Source organism: Aspergillus eucalypticola (assembly GCF_003184535.1).
Source record: "Aspergillus eucalypticola CBS 122712 chromosome Unknown BO83scaffold_18, whole genome shotgun sequence".
NCBI classification, from domain to species: domain Eukaryota; kingdom Fungi; phylum Ascomycota; class Eurotiomycetes; order Eurotiales; family Aspergillaceae; genus Aspergillus; species Aspergillus eucalypticola.
The window spans coordinates 154,498-173,185 of NW_020290292.1; the positions used below are offsets into that span (position 1 = coordinate 154,498).

The 18,688-nt window shown below is 50.5% G+C and overlaps 8 protein-coding genes across 8 annotated transcripts; 4 read left to right on the forward strand and 4 right to left on the reverse strand.

Annotated features, from left to right (window-relative positions):
• The first annotated feature begins 610 nt into the window (after positions 1–610).
• Positions 611–2,378, forward strand: BO83DRAFT_379793 (putative NUDIX family hydrolase). Its single transcript, XM_025531591.1, has 2 exons — positions 611–1,373; positions 1,450–2,378. Exons 1-2 carry the CDS (start codon positions 1,032–1,034, stop codon positions 1,954–1,956), a joined length of 849 nt encoding a protein of 282 aa, XP_025386354.1. The 5' UTR covers positions 611–1,031; the 3' UTR covers positions 1,957–2,378.
• BO83DRAFT_379794 (MutT/nudix family protein) lies at positions 1,995–3,241 on the reverse strand. The gene is made up of 4 exons (XM_025531592.1): positions 3,095–3,241; positions 2,893–2,985; positions 2,497–2,737; positions 1,995–2,380 (listed from the first exon to the last, which is right to left on the reverse strand). Exons 1-4 carry the CDS (start codon positions 3,143–3,145, stop codon positions 2,142–2,144), a joined length of 624 nt encoding a protein of 207 aa, XP_025386355.1. The 5' UTR covers positions 3,146–3,241; the 3' UTR covers positions 1,995–2,141.
• A 550-nt stretch (positions 3,242–3,791) lies between these two features.
• Positions 3,792–5,668, reverse strand: BO83DRAFT_390290 (dihydroxy-acid dehydratase; the record flags this gene model as incomplete). Its single annotated transcript, XM_025532848.1, has 2 exons — positions 3,792–5,517; positions 5,586–5,668. The coding sequence occupies 2 exons, from the start codon at positions 5,666–5,668 to the stop codon at positions 3,792–3,794; spliced, it is 1,809 nt and encodes a 602-aa protein (XP_025386356.1).
• A 1,056-nt stretch (positions 5,669–6,724) lies between these two features.
• On the reverse strand, positions 6,725–7,524 carry BO83DRAFT_390291 (HAD family hydrolase; the record flags this gene model as incomplete). The annotated part of the gene is made up of 2 exons (XM_025532849.1): positions 6,725–7,450; positions 7,516–7,524. The coding sequence occupies 2 exons, from the start codon at positions 7,522–7,524 to the stop codon at positions 6,725–6,727; spliced, it is 735 nt and encodes a 244-aa protein (XP_025386357.1).
• A 1,759-nt stretch (positions 7,525–9,283) lies between these two features.
• On the forward strand, positions 9,284–11,255 carry BO83DRAFT_67938 (initiator tRNA phosphoribosyl transferase family protein). The gene is made up of 5 exons (XM_025537529.1): positions 9,284–9,731; positions 9,825–9,859; positions 9,921–10,093; positions 10,154–10,820; positions 10,896–11,255. Exons 1-5 carry the CDS (start codon positions 9,379–9,381, stop codon positions 11,048–11,050), a joined length of 1,383 nt encoding a protein of 460 aa, XP_025386358.1. The 5' UTR covers positions 9,284–9,378; the 3' UTR covers positions 11,051–11,255.
• BO83DRAFT_379798 (aldo/keto reductase family protein) lies at positions 10,955–12,165 on the reverse strand. Its single transcript, XM_025531593.1, has 2 exons — positions 11,526–12,165; positions 10,955–11,442 (listed from the first exon to the last, which is right to left on the reverse strand). The coding sequence occupies exons 1-2, from the start codon at positions 12,039–12,041 to the stop codon at positions 11,107–11,109; spliced, it is 852 nt and encodes a 283-aa protein (XP_025386359.1). The 5' UTR covers positions 12,042–12,165; the 3' UTR covers positions 10,955–11,106.
• Positions 12,166–13,555: 1,390 nt separating this feature from the next.
• BO83DRAFT_379801 (alpha-actinin, sarcomeric (f-actin cross linking protein)) lies at positions 13,556–16,566 on the forward strand. The gene is made up of 4 exons (XM_025531594.1): positions 13,556–13,994; positions 14,166–14,232; positions 14,329–15,936; positions 15,999–16,566. The coding sequence occupies exons 1-4, from the start codon at positions 13,939–13,941 to the stop codon at positions 16,191–16,193; spliced, it is 1,926 nt and encodes a 641-aa protein (XP_025386360.1). The 5' UTR covers positions 13,556–13,938; the 3' UTR covers positions 16,194–16,566.
• A 315-nt stretch (positions 16,567–16,881) lies between these two features.
• On the forward strand, positions 16,882–18,687 carry BO83DRAFT_364110 (putative RNA binding protein). The gene is made up of 7 exons (XM_025529600.1): positions 16,882–16,926; positions 17,019–17,084; positions 17,370–17,401; positions 17,485–17,522; positions 17,601–17,661; positions 17,708–17,783; positions 17,848–18,687. Exons 1-7 carry the CDS (start codon positions 16,888–16,890, stop codon positions 18,538–18,540), a joined length of 1,005 nt encoding a protein of 334 aa, XP_025386361.1. The 5' UTR covers positions 16,882–16,887; the 3' UTR covers positions 18,541–18,687.
• Position 18,688: the final 1 nt, after the last annotated feature.

An 18,688-nucleotide genomic window follows, 5' to 3' on the forward strand; every position in this document is an offset into this window, starting at 1 on the left:
AACGAGCAGTAGCACTTCGGGGATCAGATCACCGATCCAATCGGACTGGAAGGCTAGCTGCAGGGTAGATGGTAGTAGGAGGAGGGGGAGGAGGGGAGGGAGAGAGAGAGACAGAGAGAAGAGGCTACAAGATGGAGGACAAGCTTTCAAGAGTTTCACAAAAATAGGGAGAAATAAAGGGAGGGGAGCAGAGGAGAGAATGAGAAGAAGGAGAGAGAGAGAGGATGGATTGGGAGGATGTCAGTGAGAGGTTGAAGAAGAGACAGTCAGTGTCACCGTCGGACCCCGCAAGACACGGCGATCCGTTGGATCCATTCCTGGAAAGCAATCGGGGACTGGTCAAGTGATATTTAGAGGAAGGAAAAAGTTAGTTGATGAATGGTACTTTGTACCTTGCAACGAGATGATTGGCATTAAGGATACTACTGCAATGTCTTGGGTTGTTGATCCAATAGCCAGTCAAAGAGGCTGTTCGGACTTGGACTTGGACGAAACAAGAGGCTACTCCGGCGTTCAGTCCCCGACTTTTCCTTTGTTTGACCATCCATCATCGGAGGTATCCCTAACCGATCAATCGATCAATCGATCCATCGATCCCTCCATCCATTCATCCGTCCTTGTCTTGGGAGGATCGGAGGAGCCACCGCGTCTAGACTTTGGCCCGATGAGGGCAGTTCGGACACTGCGGAAACAAGCTGCGAAGCCGACGACGTCATGCCCTTCTCCCTCTCTCCCCTGAAAGCTTTCCCCCTCATGTTCCCTTCAATAATCCATCCCATTAGCTCCAATAGCTTCAATAGCTCCCACGACCACGGTGCTATCACTGGAAGAAGACTCTGAAGATAAGGCTCACATCTACATCGCCTTTTACATGACTCCAACGCTCTCCGATTAACGTTAAGCGCCCGTCCCTCTTCCTCCGCCCATTCCACACCTCGGCTCGGTTCATGACGCCCGCCCGGTGGCTATCGGCGTCTGTGCGACATACGCGACCAGCTCTCCTCCTTCGCTGCCTGCCTTTGACCCTCACAATGTCCTTCTCCACCTTCACCATTCCTCGCAATCTGGACCACAATGGCTCGGCCACTCTACCCGTCTCCTGTCCAGCAGACCTGTCTCGTGAAGATCTGCTGCGATTCCCAGCTTTCCGTATCTGGCTTACCACCTTGCAACACTCCTTGAGTCGCCAGCAACAACCCTCCCACGAGTTCTCCGAAGACCCCTATGTCCTGCGGAAAATAGATATCCAGAGTGTGGACCGTTTCGGTGGTGGCCGTCTAGGCTTCTTGAAGTTCAAAGCGGAGGTGTCAAATGAAAATGGGGAGACGCTTCCGGGAAGCGTGTTCTTGCGCGGTGGCAGCGTAGGCATGCTGGTAAGCGAGCTACCTCTGTTAATCGCCCACTGACAACATTGAGTCCTAATGCTAACGCTGTGTCTCTCTCTTATAGCTCATACTTCAACCAGACGATGTGCCTCCATCGGCAGAAGACGAGAAGCGTGCCATTTTAACCATCCAACCTCGTATCCCCGCGGGTTCTCTTGCGTTCCCCGAAATCCCAGCCGGCATGCTTGATGACAGTGGATCGTTCGCTGGTGGTGCAGCAAAGGAGATTCAAGAGGAGACAGGCTTGACAATACCACAGGAGGAGCTAATTGACATGACATCGCTGGCTCTGCAGTCCGTGCCACAAGAGGGCGAGACGTTGCAAAAGGCAGTGTACCCTTCGGCCGGTGGGAGCGACGAGTTTATTCCCTTGTTCTTGTGTCAGAAGCGCATGTCGCGCAAGGAAATTGACGGCCTGCAAGGACGATTAACTGGGTTACGACAACATGGTGAGAAAATCACGTTGAAGGTGGTACCGTTGCGCGATCTATGGAAAGAGGGTCTGCGAGATGGGAAGACCCTTGCCGCGTGGGCTCTATACAAAGGCCTCAAGGAGGAGGGGCTGCTGTAGGGGATTTTCACATTGTACAGCTTTTTGTGGGCTCTAATACTGGAAGCAGTAACACTCACACTAATGTATATATCGCATTCGACAGTATGTCGACTCTAACGGCAGTGTCGTCAGGATACCATAGGATGTGCAGATCCACGGTACGGGACGAAGACAGAGCCACAGCTGGAACATCTACATACAGCTCAAAGCTTGAATCGCTTCGCAAGTTCGATTCCTTCAGCTATTGTGCCCACCCGAGCATCAATAGCATATCCCTCCCGCTCCAGTTTCTTCATGTCTTCAAATAACGAAGACAAAGGCACAGTGAAGCACTCAATGAACTCGTTGTCTTCGAGCTGGGGCTTGGGGTTCTGGTTCTCCGGCAACGACATATCCACCCGGACATGCACCATATTGAGGTTGGTATTGCAGAACCCAGGGTCTGTAAACACACGTCAGTCAATACCCCAACAATCCAACTTGAACCCATGCTCAACAGGTACTGTAGTCTAGTCTCATCCGAAGAGGGAAAAAGAAAAGAAAGTAAAAAAAACTCACCATTATACATAACACTACTAGTCTGCTCCGCCACACCAACGTAACCCGTCTCCTCCTTAAGCTCCCGCACAGCGCACTCCTCCACCGTCTCATTAGGATCAATCAGTCCCGCAGGAACCTCAATGACCACCTTATCGATAGGTGGACGGTACTGCTTCTGCAGGAGCAGTTCTGGCCCGGTTTCCTTGTTGAGGATTGTCACGATTCCAACGCCGTCAATGTCGCAGTTTGCGGGGCGGGTCTTGGAAGCAATTAGCATGAAAAATGAATATATTTATTCTCAACGCAGAATTTATCACTTCATTCCCCACAGAAAGAATTATTCTTCAATTGGAGACCACCAGCAGAAATGCCAACAAGAAAGAAAGTTGCAGGGAGGAGGGTAGTAATTCGTACCTGACGCTCCGCAGACTCCCACGTCCTCTCAACACCATTAGGATCCGTATACGACGACATGACCAGTCGAGTCCATTTGGCTTCTTTGGGGTCCTATCAGTAACTTCCCGTTAGTAACAATTCACCCCAGCATATATCAACCCCACTATAACAACACTATAAGTTATGTAAAAACACGATCCAGATATATATACAAACATACCAACGGACCCCTCGACAGCAACTTCGACCCGGCGTATTTGGGATCGGCCATGTTGCACTTTTACAAGCAGAAGGTGGAGGGAATAAATTGGTCGTAAGGGTATCGGATGGAGCGGGTCTATGTCTAATGGATTTATATGCAGAAGGTGTAAAAGATTAATGATTGTAGAGGTAGGTAGGAAGGTAGGGAGTAAACAACTGGACTCGACTCGGGTGACTGACGTAGCAGGAGGGGAAACTATCAAACTAAGCTGGTCAACTGAGGGGGTCACCAACCGCATTGGGTTAGAGGGCTAGCCCTTATCTTATCGGGGTGGGGAGCTGGATGAGCTGGATCTGGATGGAGAGGTTGGAGTTGGGATGTGTGGATTATATTGAAGAGAGTTTGGGAGGGGTAGGGGGTCATTGGTATTTTGGGACGATAGGTTGTGTAAAAGTGTGTTTGTAGTGGCAGGTTTATGTGTGTGTTGTGGTGGTTGTGTTAGGTTTGAGAAGCATCGATGCTGAATGTAGATAGTAGTCATCTGGTTAGACTACTATTGCAGGATGGCAACTTGAAGTTAGTTTTGGGGCAGCGTTGGTCGATCATGTAAACATTAATACGTATAAACACAGTAAGTTTATAGAAGGAGCAATCATGTGTCTGGTCCAATATATTCTCATTGAACTAGCTACTCAGAGGAAAACTAACTTCCAGCTTAGATTGGCCCATCCGTCACGCATCCATGACTCGCGTCGCTCACCAGCTTCGCATACTTGCTTAATGTTCCCTTCTTTGCCCGAGGCGCCGGTGCCCTCCAAGAAACTCTTCGCTTTTCCATCTCTTCCGGGGCAATCAGCAGATCAACCACTCTTTGCTCCGCATCAATCACGATCCGATCGCCGTCCTTCACCAGGGCGATGGGCCCGCCCTCCATAGCCTCAGGCACAACATGCCCAATCAAGAAGCCATGACTACCTCCAGAGAATCTCCCATCAGTGAGGAGCGCAACGTCCTGACCTAATCCGGCACCCATGATGGCTGAGCTGGGCTTGAGCATCTCAGGCATACCGGGACCACCCTTGGGTCCTTCGTATCGAATAATGACGACAGTTTTCTCGCCCTTCTTGATCTCACCTCGCTCAAGAGCCTCGATGAAAGCATCCTCATAGTCATAGCATTTGGCGATACCTTCAAATCGAAGACCTTCTTTGCCGGTGATCTTGCCAACCGAGCCGCCAGGGGCCAATGACCCACGGAGGATCTGCAAGTGGCCGGTTGGCTTGATGGGATTACTTAGGGGACGGATGATAGGCTGGTCAGGTGAGAACTCGGGCCATGAGGCTAAATTCTCTTTCATGGTTTTGCCAGTGACAGTGATTCCGGAGCCGTCGATAAGGCCTTCCTTGAGCAGGAACTTCAGCAGTGCTGGCGTGCCCCCGACTTTGTACAGGTCATGCATGACATACTTGCCGGAAGGCTTCAGGTCGGCCAAGAAAGGTGTCTTGTCTGACACGGCCTGGAAGTCATCGATGGTCAACTTGATCCCGACGGAATCAGCAATGGCAATCAAGTGCAGTACTGCATTAGTACTGCCTCCAAGGATGTTCACCACAATCATGGCATTCTCAAATGCCTGCCGCGTCATGACGTCCTTGGGCCGAATATCCTCCTTCAGCAGATTCTTCACTCTCTGGCCAACATCCTCACACTCTGCCCGCTTACGTGGATCCTCTGCCGGCGTGCTGCTGCTTCCAGGAACAGTCATACCGAGGGTCTCGATGGCCGTTGCCAGAGTATTAGCAGTATACATCCCCCCACAAGCACCAGCACCAGGGCAAGCGTGTCGGATGATATCGAACCGTTCCTTCTCATCGATCTCGCCAGTGAGATACTGACCGTACGACTGAAAGGCGCTGACCAGATCAAGTGGCTTACCCCCCGCACTGCAGCCGGGCTTGATACTACCACCATACACCATGATACTCGGGCGATTGACCCGGCCCATAGCCATCAGCACACCTGGCATGTTCTTATCACAGCCAGGCAACGAAATATTAGCATCATACCATTGGGCGTTCATGACCGTTTCAATTCCATCGGCAATGATCTCTCGGCTCTGTAAACTGAAACGCATGCCAGATGTGCCCATACTAATGCCATCAGAGGCGCCAATGGAGTTGAAACGCATGGGGACCAGGCCGGCTTTGGCTACCGAGTCACGGACCAGCAACGACAAATCCATCAAGTGCATATTACAGGGGTTCCCTTCAAACCACACTGATGAGATTCCAACCTGTGCCTTGGACATATCTTTCTCTGTCAGACCGGTCGCGTAAAGCATCGCTTGAGATGCACCCTGGGACTTGGGCTGTGTGATCTTGGAGGAGACTTTGTTCAGTGTTTCGTCGGCATAACGGTGGGCGGTTGAGGAGAGAAGACGACTGTATTGACATATCGAGATTTATCATTAGCATCATGGGTTTTTGTATGAAACAGGGGGTATACGAACGGGGATGATTTTCTTTGTGATGGCATTCGTCGACCGAACGCCAGAGCTCTGGCAGCTCGGGACGGAGTGGTAGATGCGATCATTTTCTAGCCTGGAAAACACGCCAGAAAGGAGATACAGAACTTGCTCTTTCAGAGGGTAGGAGTGAAGCGAACGAAGCTGCAGGTCAGGTTATATACTATAGTCTCAGGGCCTTCAAAAAGCCTGGCCGAGAGTGAGTGGCTATCATAGTTCAAGTGAGTCATTATACCCCTGTAATATCTGAAATATCAGCCATTACTTGCTTAGCCCATGTCGCCAGGTAGCACAGAGCTATTACAAAGTAGAAACAGCGGACTTGCGAAGAATTATGGTCATTGGACGGAGAAGGACAGGAACCACCTTGTTCTACTCCGCAATGTCGAAGGATCAAATGGTTGCATGGGCGCATCTACAATCAAGACGCAGATAATGCAGCCGATTATCCGAATGCCAGACACTCATGTATGTCTGGCAAGAAATAAGCCGGGCAAGGGTCTGGGGATAAGCAATAAAGTGATGGTCGAGTGTCGTCTATAGATTCCTTTGAGGCGATCCAGGCCCACCCGGCCGGAGTCGAGTCGCAGCTCCCCGGGTGGATACTCATCCCTGCGATCACGCCTAGCAGTTCAGTAGGTTGCTACTATGTACTGGGTTTACGTTGGGGATGCTTGAATTTTTGATAGTATACTCTGGAATAGAACTTCTACTACTGTCGTTTTACTCAAAGGAACACAGTGATGGATAAGCTCTATGTGATTGTGCAGGCAGCAGGCGCCCAGGGAAGTACATAGAACCACGAGTACCTCTCTATTAAGAAATTGAGTAACGATGTAGATATCTCGGTCTTGAAGCGACTCATACAGATGAGACAAATAAGCCACATGGGTTGACAGACGACGGCTCCCCAACAAGGTGAGTGATCGGTTCCTGCGCGATGGACTAAGGAAACAAACCCGGCCGTGTAAAGGACCTGAGGCTTAGACTAAGCGGCGTCTGACATGTCACCATGTGAAATGAAGGAAGTGACCCCAAACCCCGGAACAACCAGCGCGCTTGCTATCGTGACTTCGTGCTCATAATCGTAACTGGCGTACAAAACGGCCCAATCTGCTAGAGATTCAGGACTCCTCGATTTCGGAGAGACATTTCTGGAATTCGCTCCAATCCTTCATGATAACCTTGGCACCCAGCCCTTGCAAAAGTTGGGACATTTCCAACTGCTTAGCGTCACCGTGGTAGCTTCCGACATAACCAATGACTGGGATTCCAGCACGAATGGCACTCAGTGCACCAGACTTGCTGTCCTCGACAGCGACCACCTCTTCAGGCTTCTTCTTGCGCACTTCAAGGGCATGGATGTAGATAGCCGGATCCGGCTTCGAAGTTGGCTTGGGAAGAGAGGTGGCTGCGCTGAACACAGCATCTTTGTCGAAATACTTGTCCTGTCCGACCTTCGTGATCGAAGCACGGACACGGCGCAAAGCAGACGAAGAGACCACTGCTAGACCATACTTCTTGGACTCGAGAAGCTTGTCAAGTTCAGCGTTAACACCCACACATGGCTGAGCTTTGTCAGTCAGCTTGGCGATGACCTTGTCCTCCTCCTTCTTCACATATTCCTCGAGCTCCTCCTGTGACAACTCGAACTTGTACTTGGCCTGGAGGGAGACCATCATTCCTCGAAAGTTCTGACCCACAAAATCTTGGATAAGCTGCTCTCCGGTGTAGCGATCCGGAATATTCTGCTTCTCCAAAATTTCATTGGCGAGGTCGGCACATGCCTCGAAGGCTAGCTCTTCCGAGAGGACGAGGGTGTTGTCGCAGTCGAAAAAGATCTCAGTAATCTACAATCAAAATTCGTAAGCACATTGTGTCCATGCCAACATCGCATGAAGAATTGACAGCTTACCTGCGGCATGATGTATGAAAGTCTAGTAGATCTTTTCTTAGTTGAGATCAAGAATGTTGCACAGCAATGACAGTAGAGGAACGTTTATGGAATGATTCGAGATAGAAGCCGGGGTGGGGACCGATGTAAGGTGGAAGAGGATATGACAGGAAAGGAGACTGCTGTCGTTTTATAAGTTGTAGAGGAATGGAGGAAGGGAGGAAGGGAGGACACGAAAGATCTGTGGGTAATGTATCTGCGAAAATGTGACAGAAGAAGAGAGGCAAGGACGAGGGTATTCACTTTATTTAAGTAGTATTGGAAGGGACCAATACAAAGGAAGCCAGCGGGTGAAAGGGGAAACTTAGTAGTTATGGGGCACCCAGCCACGGAATGAGTAGGCTTGAACCCACTGCCCGTGATAGACATCCAGTAGAACCGAAGAATGACTAGAACCCCCCGGAGGGAGTCCCCAATTCCTGTTGTACACAGTCCCGGTATCCAAGGTAGGAGCGGGGTGCCGGCCCTGACTTCCCTGAGATCATACATTTGAAAAAACACCCATGACGTTATCAAAAGGCCGAATTCTAGTACTAGTGAAAGATGCTAAACCGATTCAGGCAAGCACCCGCTGCCATTCGTCGTTCGAATCGCGCTCGGATGCCCCTCTTCCTTTCCCGTTGAGGCATAGCGGTATCACCCCATGGAAAGGCACCGAATCCTCTCTGCCCATTCTTGTCGCCTTCAATTTCCGGTTCCTTTTCTGTCGACGCCTCAAAAGCCCAATGATGAAGCGCAGAGCCAATCGATAGGATTCCATGGCATGTTTATCGACATCCCATGTGCTGGGGGCGCCATATTGCAGATGTGGAACCGTTTTGTTCCTCTGCTTTCTTTGCTATTCACAACGATTCTTTTCCCTGTCAAGTAGGCAAGATGTATCGGCAGAAGTGAGAGAGTTTTGTGCTCCATACCGTTTGTTACCAAACTTCACTGACTACCCAGTACCGTATCATGCTAGGTAACCTTTCATACCAGTCAGTCACCGGGGGTGCTCAGGCGAGGGGGGTATACTCGGTTACGGTCTTCCTTAAAATAATGCCTGGAACCTCGTCCGTTGACCTTGTACATCTCCCGGAGCACAGTATTCCATTCAGCTACTGCTAGGCCAGTTTGTTTCCTGCCTGGACTGAGCAATAATACGTCGCCAAGGATCGGACCACGCATAACTGTCTGTCTGTATGCCAGGGCATTACCCGGGTACCCTCAATAATACTAAGCTGTAGTAAGATAGAGACCCCATGCCGGTCGGATGAAACCGTGCCACTAGGCAATTTTCGTATACTAATGCAACTGTTCAGACCAGTTGTTGCGAAGACGGTACGATGAAAATTGAAACACTACTCGCGAGTGCTCGGGCTTCATCCGTCATAAGTAAGCCATCTACTATCAATGACTGCAACTAGTTACCAAATCTCCGAAATTATAGCAGACAATATCTAGTACTCTTTCCTACCACATGTTCCTGAAATCATCCTCCTAAGCATGTAAGTAGTCCCCCCTGTAGGTACCATCGGTGGCTGTGCTCCACCCCGCGTGAGGATGGCGTTCGACTTGTCGGCGCCGGCCTTAATTGTGGGCCGATCGTTGGCCGGCGAGGAAATTCTAATGGCGCTTGCATTAGAGCCCCTCATTATGATCGATCGCAATTGATCCCATTATTCTCATTACCACTAAGGACGTCAAAGCCTAGTGTGATATTGTTGCCTGCTTCCCGAGGCATACTGTAACCAGATTCGTGAATTTCACGTACCAGTGTCTGATTCCACTGCGAATACGACCCGACGGCTGGCCTTCAAGCCAATACAAAGCACTCCGGGCAACATGGGATCTGCTTCTGGTTCCGATCCCTACCCCGTGTCTATTTCGTCCCTTCACTTCCCCTCCGCCGAGCAACAATCGATTTCTCAGACGCTATCTGCATTGCGACGATCAGCTCTCTCCGTCACCAACCGCCTGCGTTCCATCGAGGCCGACGCGGCCTTTGTCCGTGAGGTTGCTGCCCATTACGACCTTCCTCTCATCGCCAACGAAAGATGCGGGAGCTGGTACATTCCGCCTGAAGTCAAGTCTGGCAGTGCGTACTTCAAAAGTACAGATGGTCACACGGGCCAGTGGGATTTCAGCTTTCGCAGACTAAACTTGCAGCTTCTACCAATTGCCAGGGAACATGGAGGGTGAGTGATCCTGTCATCCATCTTTTTCTGCCATCCCTGCTGATCGTTCTGCTTCGGGCTAACTGAATGGCTGACCCTTATTCGTTGATACAGTTGCATTATCGTGGATTCCACGCGCCGGGGTAAATGTAAGTAACCAGCTAACCCCCTCAATGTTATTTGTGCACCGATTAACGAGGTATGCGCCAGTGATGCCTGATGCACTGTCTAAAACTGTTCCGATTTGGTGTGCCGTCATCAACAGGGCGCTGTTTCCATCTGACACTGCATATCACGCGGTGAACTTTCCGCCAAACTATCTGGGCGCCTCTGAAGAGTCCCAGATTGAGCGGAGGATTGACGGCTTTGTCAAATCCCTCGAGGTAACTCATTCTCTGCTGTGAAATGACCCATAACTCCCATGTGTGCTGATAGGCTGCTAGGACCTGAAACTCGATCTGGATGAACTCAGGCAGCAACTTGGAAAGCCTATTCGGGTAGCATGGGCCAACCGAGCCTATTTTCATCCGACAGATCTACATAAAGGAGATGACTATCGCCTGTTTGTTCTCTGTTCCGCATCGAAAAGGGTCCATGGCGCAGAAATGTCTGAAGGCGGCTATATCCAAGGAGCAGGAGATGACAGCGAGAGTTGGGCCTATGGGCTAACTCCTCCTGTCTTTTGGGCTACTAAAGCGACCCTGTTCCAGCACTCAGAAGAAGATCTCCCGACCGTAATCGAGCAGCTGGTTGAGGATCACAGTAAAAAGAATGTTGATCAGAGAGCGATACGCATTGCCCCAACACGAAACTTATATCTCAGCCAAACACACCCTCAACTGAACAACGGCAGCATGTTTGATCTGGTCATAGATTGTAATGCGAGCGCAGAAGGGGCAGAAGAGAATGCGAATCGCCTGAATCTCGGTTGCGGATCTTCTAAGCTTGGAAGCCGTGACCTGCGCAAGCACCTGGACAAGGTGCAGGACTTCGTCAAGTCCCGTATGAGCGCAGATCCATCACGGTCATTGCTGGTGACATGTGAGACTGGCAAGGATCTTTCGGTTGGTGCTCTACTTGCAATATTGTGTCTGTTCTATAACGAGGAAGGTAAGTCTCTCATCGATCTGCCAACCCGTCTTGTCTTTTTTATAAGGTGTCTCTACAGTACTAATAATACACTAGGCGAGTTCACTGCTGTTCCCACCAACCAACTGATCGGCAAGCAGTTTATTCGTCAGCGGCTCGCTTGGATCACATCCTCCAAACATGATGTGAATCCCTCGCGGTCTACGCTTCAATCGATCAATGCCTTCCTCATGCAACGCCCAGATTACTAACAGCTTGAAGAAATGAACCTGAAAATCACAATTAATTATGTCTATAAATGGACGAACTACTCGTTCTCGACGGCCTCGACAATAGCGCCACTGCTTCCCTGGTCAAGAGCATTAAGCACCGCCATGTCCTCCTCGCTGATGTCGAAATCAAACACATCAGCATTAGCCGCAATCCGGTCTGGGTTGTCGGTTTTAGGAAGTGGAACCCATTCCTTCTGCAGCGCGTAGCGTATCAGGACCTGCTGGGTCGTCTTGTTGTATTTCTTGGCCAAGTCCACGAGTGTAGGATCATTCGCTTTATAGTTTCGCACAATGGGGGCATAAGACTCGACAACGATTCCGTTTCTCTTGCAGTATGCATCGATTACACGTTGTTGGCACCAAGGATGGAGCTGTGCGATTCACTGAGTCAGTCGGATTCTCTTTCTATTGCACCGCAGCGACCAGACAGAAAAAAAAAGTATGGGGTACTAACCTCGATCTGATTAACATGGGGCGGCCAGACTTTCGCATACTCCTTCATTTCTTCAATGTGCTTCACTCCAAAGTTACTGACACCGATACTCTTAGCCTTGCCCTCCTCCAGCAGCCTCTCCAGGGCCTGCCATAAGTGCTTGCGACCCGACGAGCCAGACTTGGAGCTATGAATCAGGAACAGATCAACGTATCCGTCCGGGCCACCGATCTTCTCGACGCTAGCCAGCAGTCTCTCATAGGTTGCCTCGGGCGAGCCCGCTGGGCTGAGGATTTTGGTGGTCACGAAAATTTCATTGCGAGGCAGGCCAGAGGAACGGATGGCGTCGCCAACCTCTTTCTCATTTGCATAGAACTGAGCGGTATCAATGTGCCGGTAGCCAACTTCGAGGGCCTTGAGGCAGGACTGCACGCATTGTGTGGAAGGTGACCGATAGACGCCGAAGCCGAGGCGGGGTATTTTGACGGCGGAATTTGGCAGTGGTACCTCGTCCGCAAAGGAATAGTTGGCCGGCATTATGAAACAAAAGAATCGAAATGGCAAAGCGGAACAAGCTTAGGGAATCTGAGATGTTCGTATGAACAGGCGCAAGGTAATCAGTAGTCACGGAGTGAACCCGGAGAATGACTGACGGAGAGAGGGGAAGCCGATTAAGTTGAGCTGGATGTTTCGCGCGCGGGCCCCATCACGCCTCGGCGAATCCGATGATATCATCAGCCCACCCCTTTGCCGCTTGTGTCTCCGGCCTCATCTGTTTTGATCTTCGTATACTAATGTGTATAGCAGTAACTATCTACATACTGTGATGGATGCAGCATAGTTGGCTGAATTGAGACGATTACATCAACTCTCATTCTGGCGAGACATTCGGTCTTTGCGCCCCCGCACGGATAGGGAGCTTGTTGTTCAAGCTGAAAAGATGGCTAAAATTATGGGGCAACTGGTATCCTCGCCCTTGCATCGGGAAAGGTAAAATGCAGGTTTCTACCACGGTACTTTCTCGCGTGTGCCCTCCATGTTTATCCCGGCATTTTGAGACCTGTTTTACTGTTACTGGGGTTGTCTTTGTGCAGCCATACCGCCAGCAAAACATAGTGCTCCGAATCGTGGATATGCCTCCGGCAGAGGAAGACGAACTAGACATCCATCCATAGCCGGCAATGATCACGCCTTCAGGTTGGGCGACAACCTGAGAAATTAGTAACCCCTCAATCGTCTTGCAGTTCCATCGACATTGGTGGATTGAAGTCAGGTTGGTGGGTCACTCAAGAATTTGATCAGCGTCGCTTCGGAAAATTGAACATGGATCATCCTCCAGAGCCGTGCTATTCATATCGCAAGAAAGTCTACGAGTCAGACACCACTGAAGCCCGTCTCACCTGCATATCCCCTGGTTGGATAATCCTTCTTCGGAACCATTGAAGCAGGACTGAAAGAAGAAGACAAACGCCTGCAGAGTAATAGTGGATGGATGCCCATGCGGGAAAACTTGAGTGCTACGGTGCTTCTCTCGACTCTGAATGGTCATTAAGCGCCATCCTTCCCCTGAACTACTACTAGTACTATTAGGACTGTACTATAAACAGAAACCGGGCCAACAATTGATATGAAAGAAATCTCTCAACGGAGGATGGACGGACATAAAATCGACGCTAGATGATAATTCTTGGGCAAGCAATGCGAGAGAATGGGGCGAATCTACTTTTAGAAATTCTCCGATGATGGAAGACTGCGTGGTTGAAGAATGGAGAATGGATGATGAATGAATGAATGAATGAATGAATGAATGAATGAATGAATGAGTGAATGAGTGAATGAGTGAACGACTGGACCGGGGGGGGATGGGATCTGAACCTACCGGCAGCAGCCGACCGGGCAGGACCAGCGGCGGTTGCTGTGGGGGTGGAAGTTTGTTGACAGGCCCTTTTCCACTGCACGGGAGGGACAGAGACAGAGAGGGAGTGAGTGAGAGCCCCTTAAAAGCAATGAATGGGACCTACTTTTGAGTGCTTAACTGTACTAAGGCAAGGCTACTTACTAACTAGTAGTCTCCCTCACGCTCCAGGCTCCAACTAGCAAATTAATCAACTAAATTTCCTAGTTTCCTACTCGATGATTATTCATTCTGCTTAGTTCTTTCTTTCAACTCTGCGCCCAACCGCCGACTATCTATCTAGGCGATTCGATCTCTTTGAAACCGGCGAATCGCAGCCCACCCCTTCCCACTCGTTCTAGTCACCTCCGTCCTGAAGATCCTGCCTTTTCTATTCAAGTCGGTCTCCGTCGGCTCCATCCATTCACTCACTGGATACCAGCCTCCAGATAGACAGCAAACGCTCCCTCAGTCCGTGCTTCAATCGCCCAATTTCTCCCCGCCCGCCCTGGATGTTCTCAACCACCCTCGCCATCCATCATGTTGACAGTTGAAAAGCAGTGGATTAATGTGCAACAGAAGACCTTCACCAAATGGTTGGTTCCCTTTCTCATTCTACCCTAATTGCATGCTGCGGAAGAGGCCTTCTCCAAATTACCCCTCTTACCCTCACATGCCCCGAAATATTTCTTTTTTCGCTATTTCTTTGTTTTCCCTCTTTATGCACTCTCCCGAAATTGAGTAAGCTGACCCTAGTTTGTCTGCAGGCTCAATGACAAGCTGAAGGTGCGGAAGATCTTTATCGATGACCTCGTGGTCGACCTTTCCGATGGTGTAAGTACACCCCTGCTTTCGTCCTTGTTCGGGCGCCAACCCCTGCGGCGAACTGAGGGAAGCTCCGGTTGCTAATGATTCTTATCGGAACTTCAGGTTATCCTTATTCATCTACTCGAGATCCTGGGTGGAGAGTCACTTGGTCGATATGCCTCGAAGCCTAAGTTGCGGGTACAGAAATTCGAAAATGTCAACAAGAGTCTCGATTTCATCAAGGGAAGGCGGATCCCGATGACGAACATTGGAGCAGAGGATGTTGTGGATGGAAATCGGAAGATCATTTTGGGCTTGATATGGACACTTATTCTGCGATTCACGATCAGCGACATCAACGCGGAGGGTATGACCGCGAAGGCGGGTCTCCTTCTGTGGTGTCAACGAAAGACTGCTTGTTACGAAGGAGTAGAAGTCCGGGACTTCTCCACTAGCTGGAATGATGGTCTGGCCTTCTGTGCTCTTCTGGATATTCATCGTCCAGACCTGATTGATTTCGATGCTCTGGACAAGAAGGACCACCGGGGTAACATGAAACTCGCCTTCGACATCGCAGCTAACGAAATAGGCATCCCTGATTTGCTCGATGTCGACGATGTTTGCGATCAAGCAAGACCTGATGAGAAGTCACTGATGACATACATCGCTTATTGGTTCCATGCATTCTCGCAGCTGGAGCGTGTCGAGAATGCCGGACGTCGGGTGGAGAAATTCATCAACAACATGCATGGTGCATGGGAGATGCAAAATTCCTACGAGCGGAGAATGAGGGAACTATTGCGCGTTATCAAAGTGCAACGTGAGGCATGGAAGAACTCTTCCTTTGAAGGTACATACAAGGACGCGAAAGAGCAAGCCCACCAGTTCTCCTTGTATAAAAGAAACCAGAAGCGCCAGTGGGTTGCAGAAAAGTCGGATCTCGCAGCCCTGCTCGGTAACATCAAGACCAAACTCAGCACATACCGATTGCGCCCTTACCAACCGCCAAAGGAACTAAGTCTGGAGGTGTGCGATGAGGAGTGGGAGGGCTTGACTCGTGACGAGCACGAACGTAGCCAGCTTATTAACGAGACCATTCGGGATATCAAGAATGCCCTCCGCCGATCGTTTGCAGACAAAGCCAACGATTTTGCGCTAACGTTGAAGACCCTGTCTCTGGCAATATCTGGTCTCGATGGTGATGTAGAAGACCAATTAGCACATGTGAAGAGACTCAATGACAACCTCCCTCCCCTCGATGCGTTCTTAGATACCATTGCGGCTCTGGACGAGCAATGTGCGGAGGCGAATATTGAGGAAAACGACTACACCACATATACTTTAGATGAACTCTCTTACGAGCTGAGCTTGGTCAAGTCCAGCATCTCCAAAAAGCTGGCATTCCTTGACAATCAACTCGTGGCTCGGAACATGACCAACCTGACCCCAATTCAACTGGAGGAGTTTGAGTCTGTCTTCAGACATTTCGATCGCGACGCTTCCAATACCCTTCATGAGCTTGAATTTTCGGCAGCCCTCGCAAGTCTTGGCCTTGTATATGATGAAGAGGAGATGCATGACGTCTACGTGGAGACATGTGGACCAGCTCGACTTGCGCAAAATGCCGGTGTCAGCTTTGAGCAGTTCATCCGATTCATGGTCAGCGTTACTGAGGATCAAAACACGGCCGAGCAAGTCTACCAGAGTTTCCGCGAGGTTGCGGATGGCAAGGTATGTATCCCGTCAGAATTGCAAAGAGTTGCGTTTCATTCAATATCTGACTTCTGTAATAGCCTTATGTCACGGAGCTCGACCTTCGACACTCTCTTATTCCCGACGAGGTAATCGAACATCTAGTCCAGACTATGCCGCCACACAACGGACCGGATCTTCAAGAAGACAGGGACCTTCCCAAGTATGACTACATCAGCTTCATGGAGAAAATGATAGAGCATAACAACAGCGACCCTGTGAATGGTGGGAATTGATGGGCTAGTACGTTTGCATTGCACTGCCGGAGTTTTGTTTCCTTTCTGATTCGGTCCTCTTCCTCTTTTCATTTGCTTGTCACCTTTCTGAAGAGTCTTGCTGGAGGTTGCTTTTGGTGTTTTCTGGAGCAAAAAGGGAGGGTTGTGTCTTCGGTGAGCTTTCGACCATGCATACAGGACTATGAGCCGAGGCGTCGTTTCTCTTCCTTTTTGCATTACAGCCATGAGTTTCTCCTTGTCTGCGCCTCTCTTCCTGCCATTAGGCTCTCGACGGTTCTGAGCGGGCACGCTTAGCTTCCGGGGAAGAAGTAGTTTACCTATACACACGTTCCCAACAAAGCACTCATTCCAATATCATGACAACTGTCCCTGTAAATAGAGTACGGTTTCACGTCAGTATTCCACCGAATGTTAAAACATTCAGGTCACACACCGCCAGTATCTAGAGGCAAGCAGATGGCCATCTGCTGTATACTACGGACTTTGGTCACGTGATACTTCTGCTTGGCCGGGCGGTCTGAGCAGGCACGGTCCGGCTTGGATCTATTCCAAGCTCATCTCCGACCTTCATTCAGCTTTCTACTGTCCATCCATCAATTCCCACTGCGCACCTGTCCACAGTGTGAATTTCAATAGTACTCGATTGTTATTCTCAATTCTTCAGTCCGACAAACACCCTCCCCAACTGTTCAAGATGGACCGCAGTTTGGACGAGATTATCGCGGAGCGTCCTGTAAGGTCCCTGCTAACGCCTCCGGGGTGACAAGTCTCAGATGGTCTGCTAGACACCACACCCTGCATGTGCGCTGACTTGACTTCGTGTAGCAAAAGCAGAATCAGAACCGCGGCCGTCGCCCTCCTCAAGGTCGTCGCCGTGATGGCGTAAGAAAGGTATTTTCCCATCCCTGTCATCATCTCATTATGAAGCTGCTGCTGTTTCTTGCGTCTGCTTTGCGCGTGTCGATGCTAACCCAGTGTGTTGCTTCTCGCAGGTCCTCCCTCCTTGTCTCTTTTCGAACATTTCTCGCGCATCGTGATAAGCAAATTTCGCTGGCCTCGTAGCATCTTCTCTCGCACAGGCAGACCGCCGCGAAGAGCCGCAGAAAGATGGAGCTGTTTACGTGAATACCTAGTGTGACTTCGAGCTGACCTTCTCTCTCTATTCGACTGCAACAGCCTCACAGAGAAGAGCGTCCTGATTTGGATCTGTAATTACCTTTCCCCTTATTGTTTTCCGTCCTGTGTTACAGCCCGAGTGACGGGATCGCTAATGCGTTGGCTCGACATGCAGTGACTGGGTTCATGACAAGTACGAAGACGACAGAGATGGTGCGTTATACGACTCTCAATATGGCAGATAGCCATGGGAATTCATCCATGTTGGGTCATTCTTAACACCTTACTCAGCACGCCCTTCTCGTGCCCCCCGACGTCCGCGTGGCGACCGCTACTCCCCCTCTCCCGAACAGTATGCTCATCCAATGCGCTTCGGTGGACGAAGTTGACCTGTACAGACACAGCACTGCGTCTAGCGGAGCTAAACTTCGCGTTGAGAACATCCACTACGACATTACAGAAACCGATCTCGAGGTAGGCCTCGTTCCAGTCCCGACCGTTTGTTTCTACGGGGCTCTAACATAGGCGATTTGAAAAGGACCTGTTTACCCGCATCGGACCAATCAGCAATGTTTCTCTCGTTTACGACCGGGCAGGACGTTCCGAAGGAGTCGCCTTTGTGACCTACAGCCATATCAGCGATGCCCGAACCGCGATCAGGGAATTCGACGGCGCAAACGCCAAAGGCCAGCCTATCCGTCTGACACTCATCTCTACCGGTGCCGGAAGACGCGACCGCAACCCATTTGATAACGTGGAACGCTCGAAGGGAAGTCTATTCGACCGCGTCGAGAGACCCCGTGACCGCGACGCACGGAGTCTCAGCCCCGGTAGTAGAAGCGGCAGTCCTGATGGAGGTGCACGCCGTCGTCGTGGTCGTCGCGGTGGTGGCGGCGGCGGGTACCGGCGCAGTGATGTCTCCAAACCTGCTCCCGAGCACATTGACAGATACATTCCCGGTCAGCGGTCGCCGACTCGCAACCGCGGCTCTACGAACGGGCGCCGCCAGGGCGGTGGAGGTGAGAACAGGAGCGACGGCCGCCGCACGGTCAACGGACGGCCCAGAAAGACACAGGAAGAGCTCGACCAGGAAATGGACGATTACTGGGGTGGCTCCGGAAACGCTGGGGCTGGCGCAGCCGATAAAGAAGTCGTCCCTGACGAGCCTCAGCAAATTGCGCCGGCATCTGCGCCCGCTGCGGGTGATGATGATATCGATATGATTGAGTGAAAGGCTCGCTTTGGAATTTGAGTACTCTTGTCTGCCGATTCACATCCACTTGCGAGGGCTTGTGATAGCTTTGCTTTCATTTCATTACATGTAACTAGTATCACTCCCGGTTGGAATACAAAAGACGTCTTGAATAGAAACCAAAGGA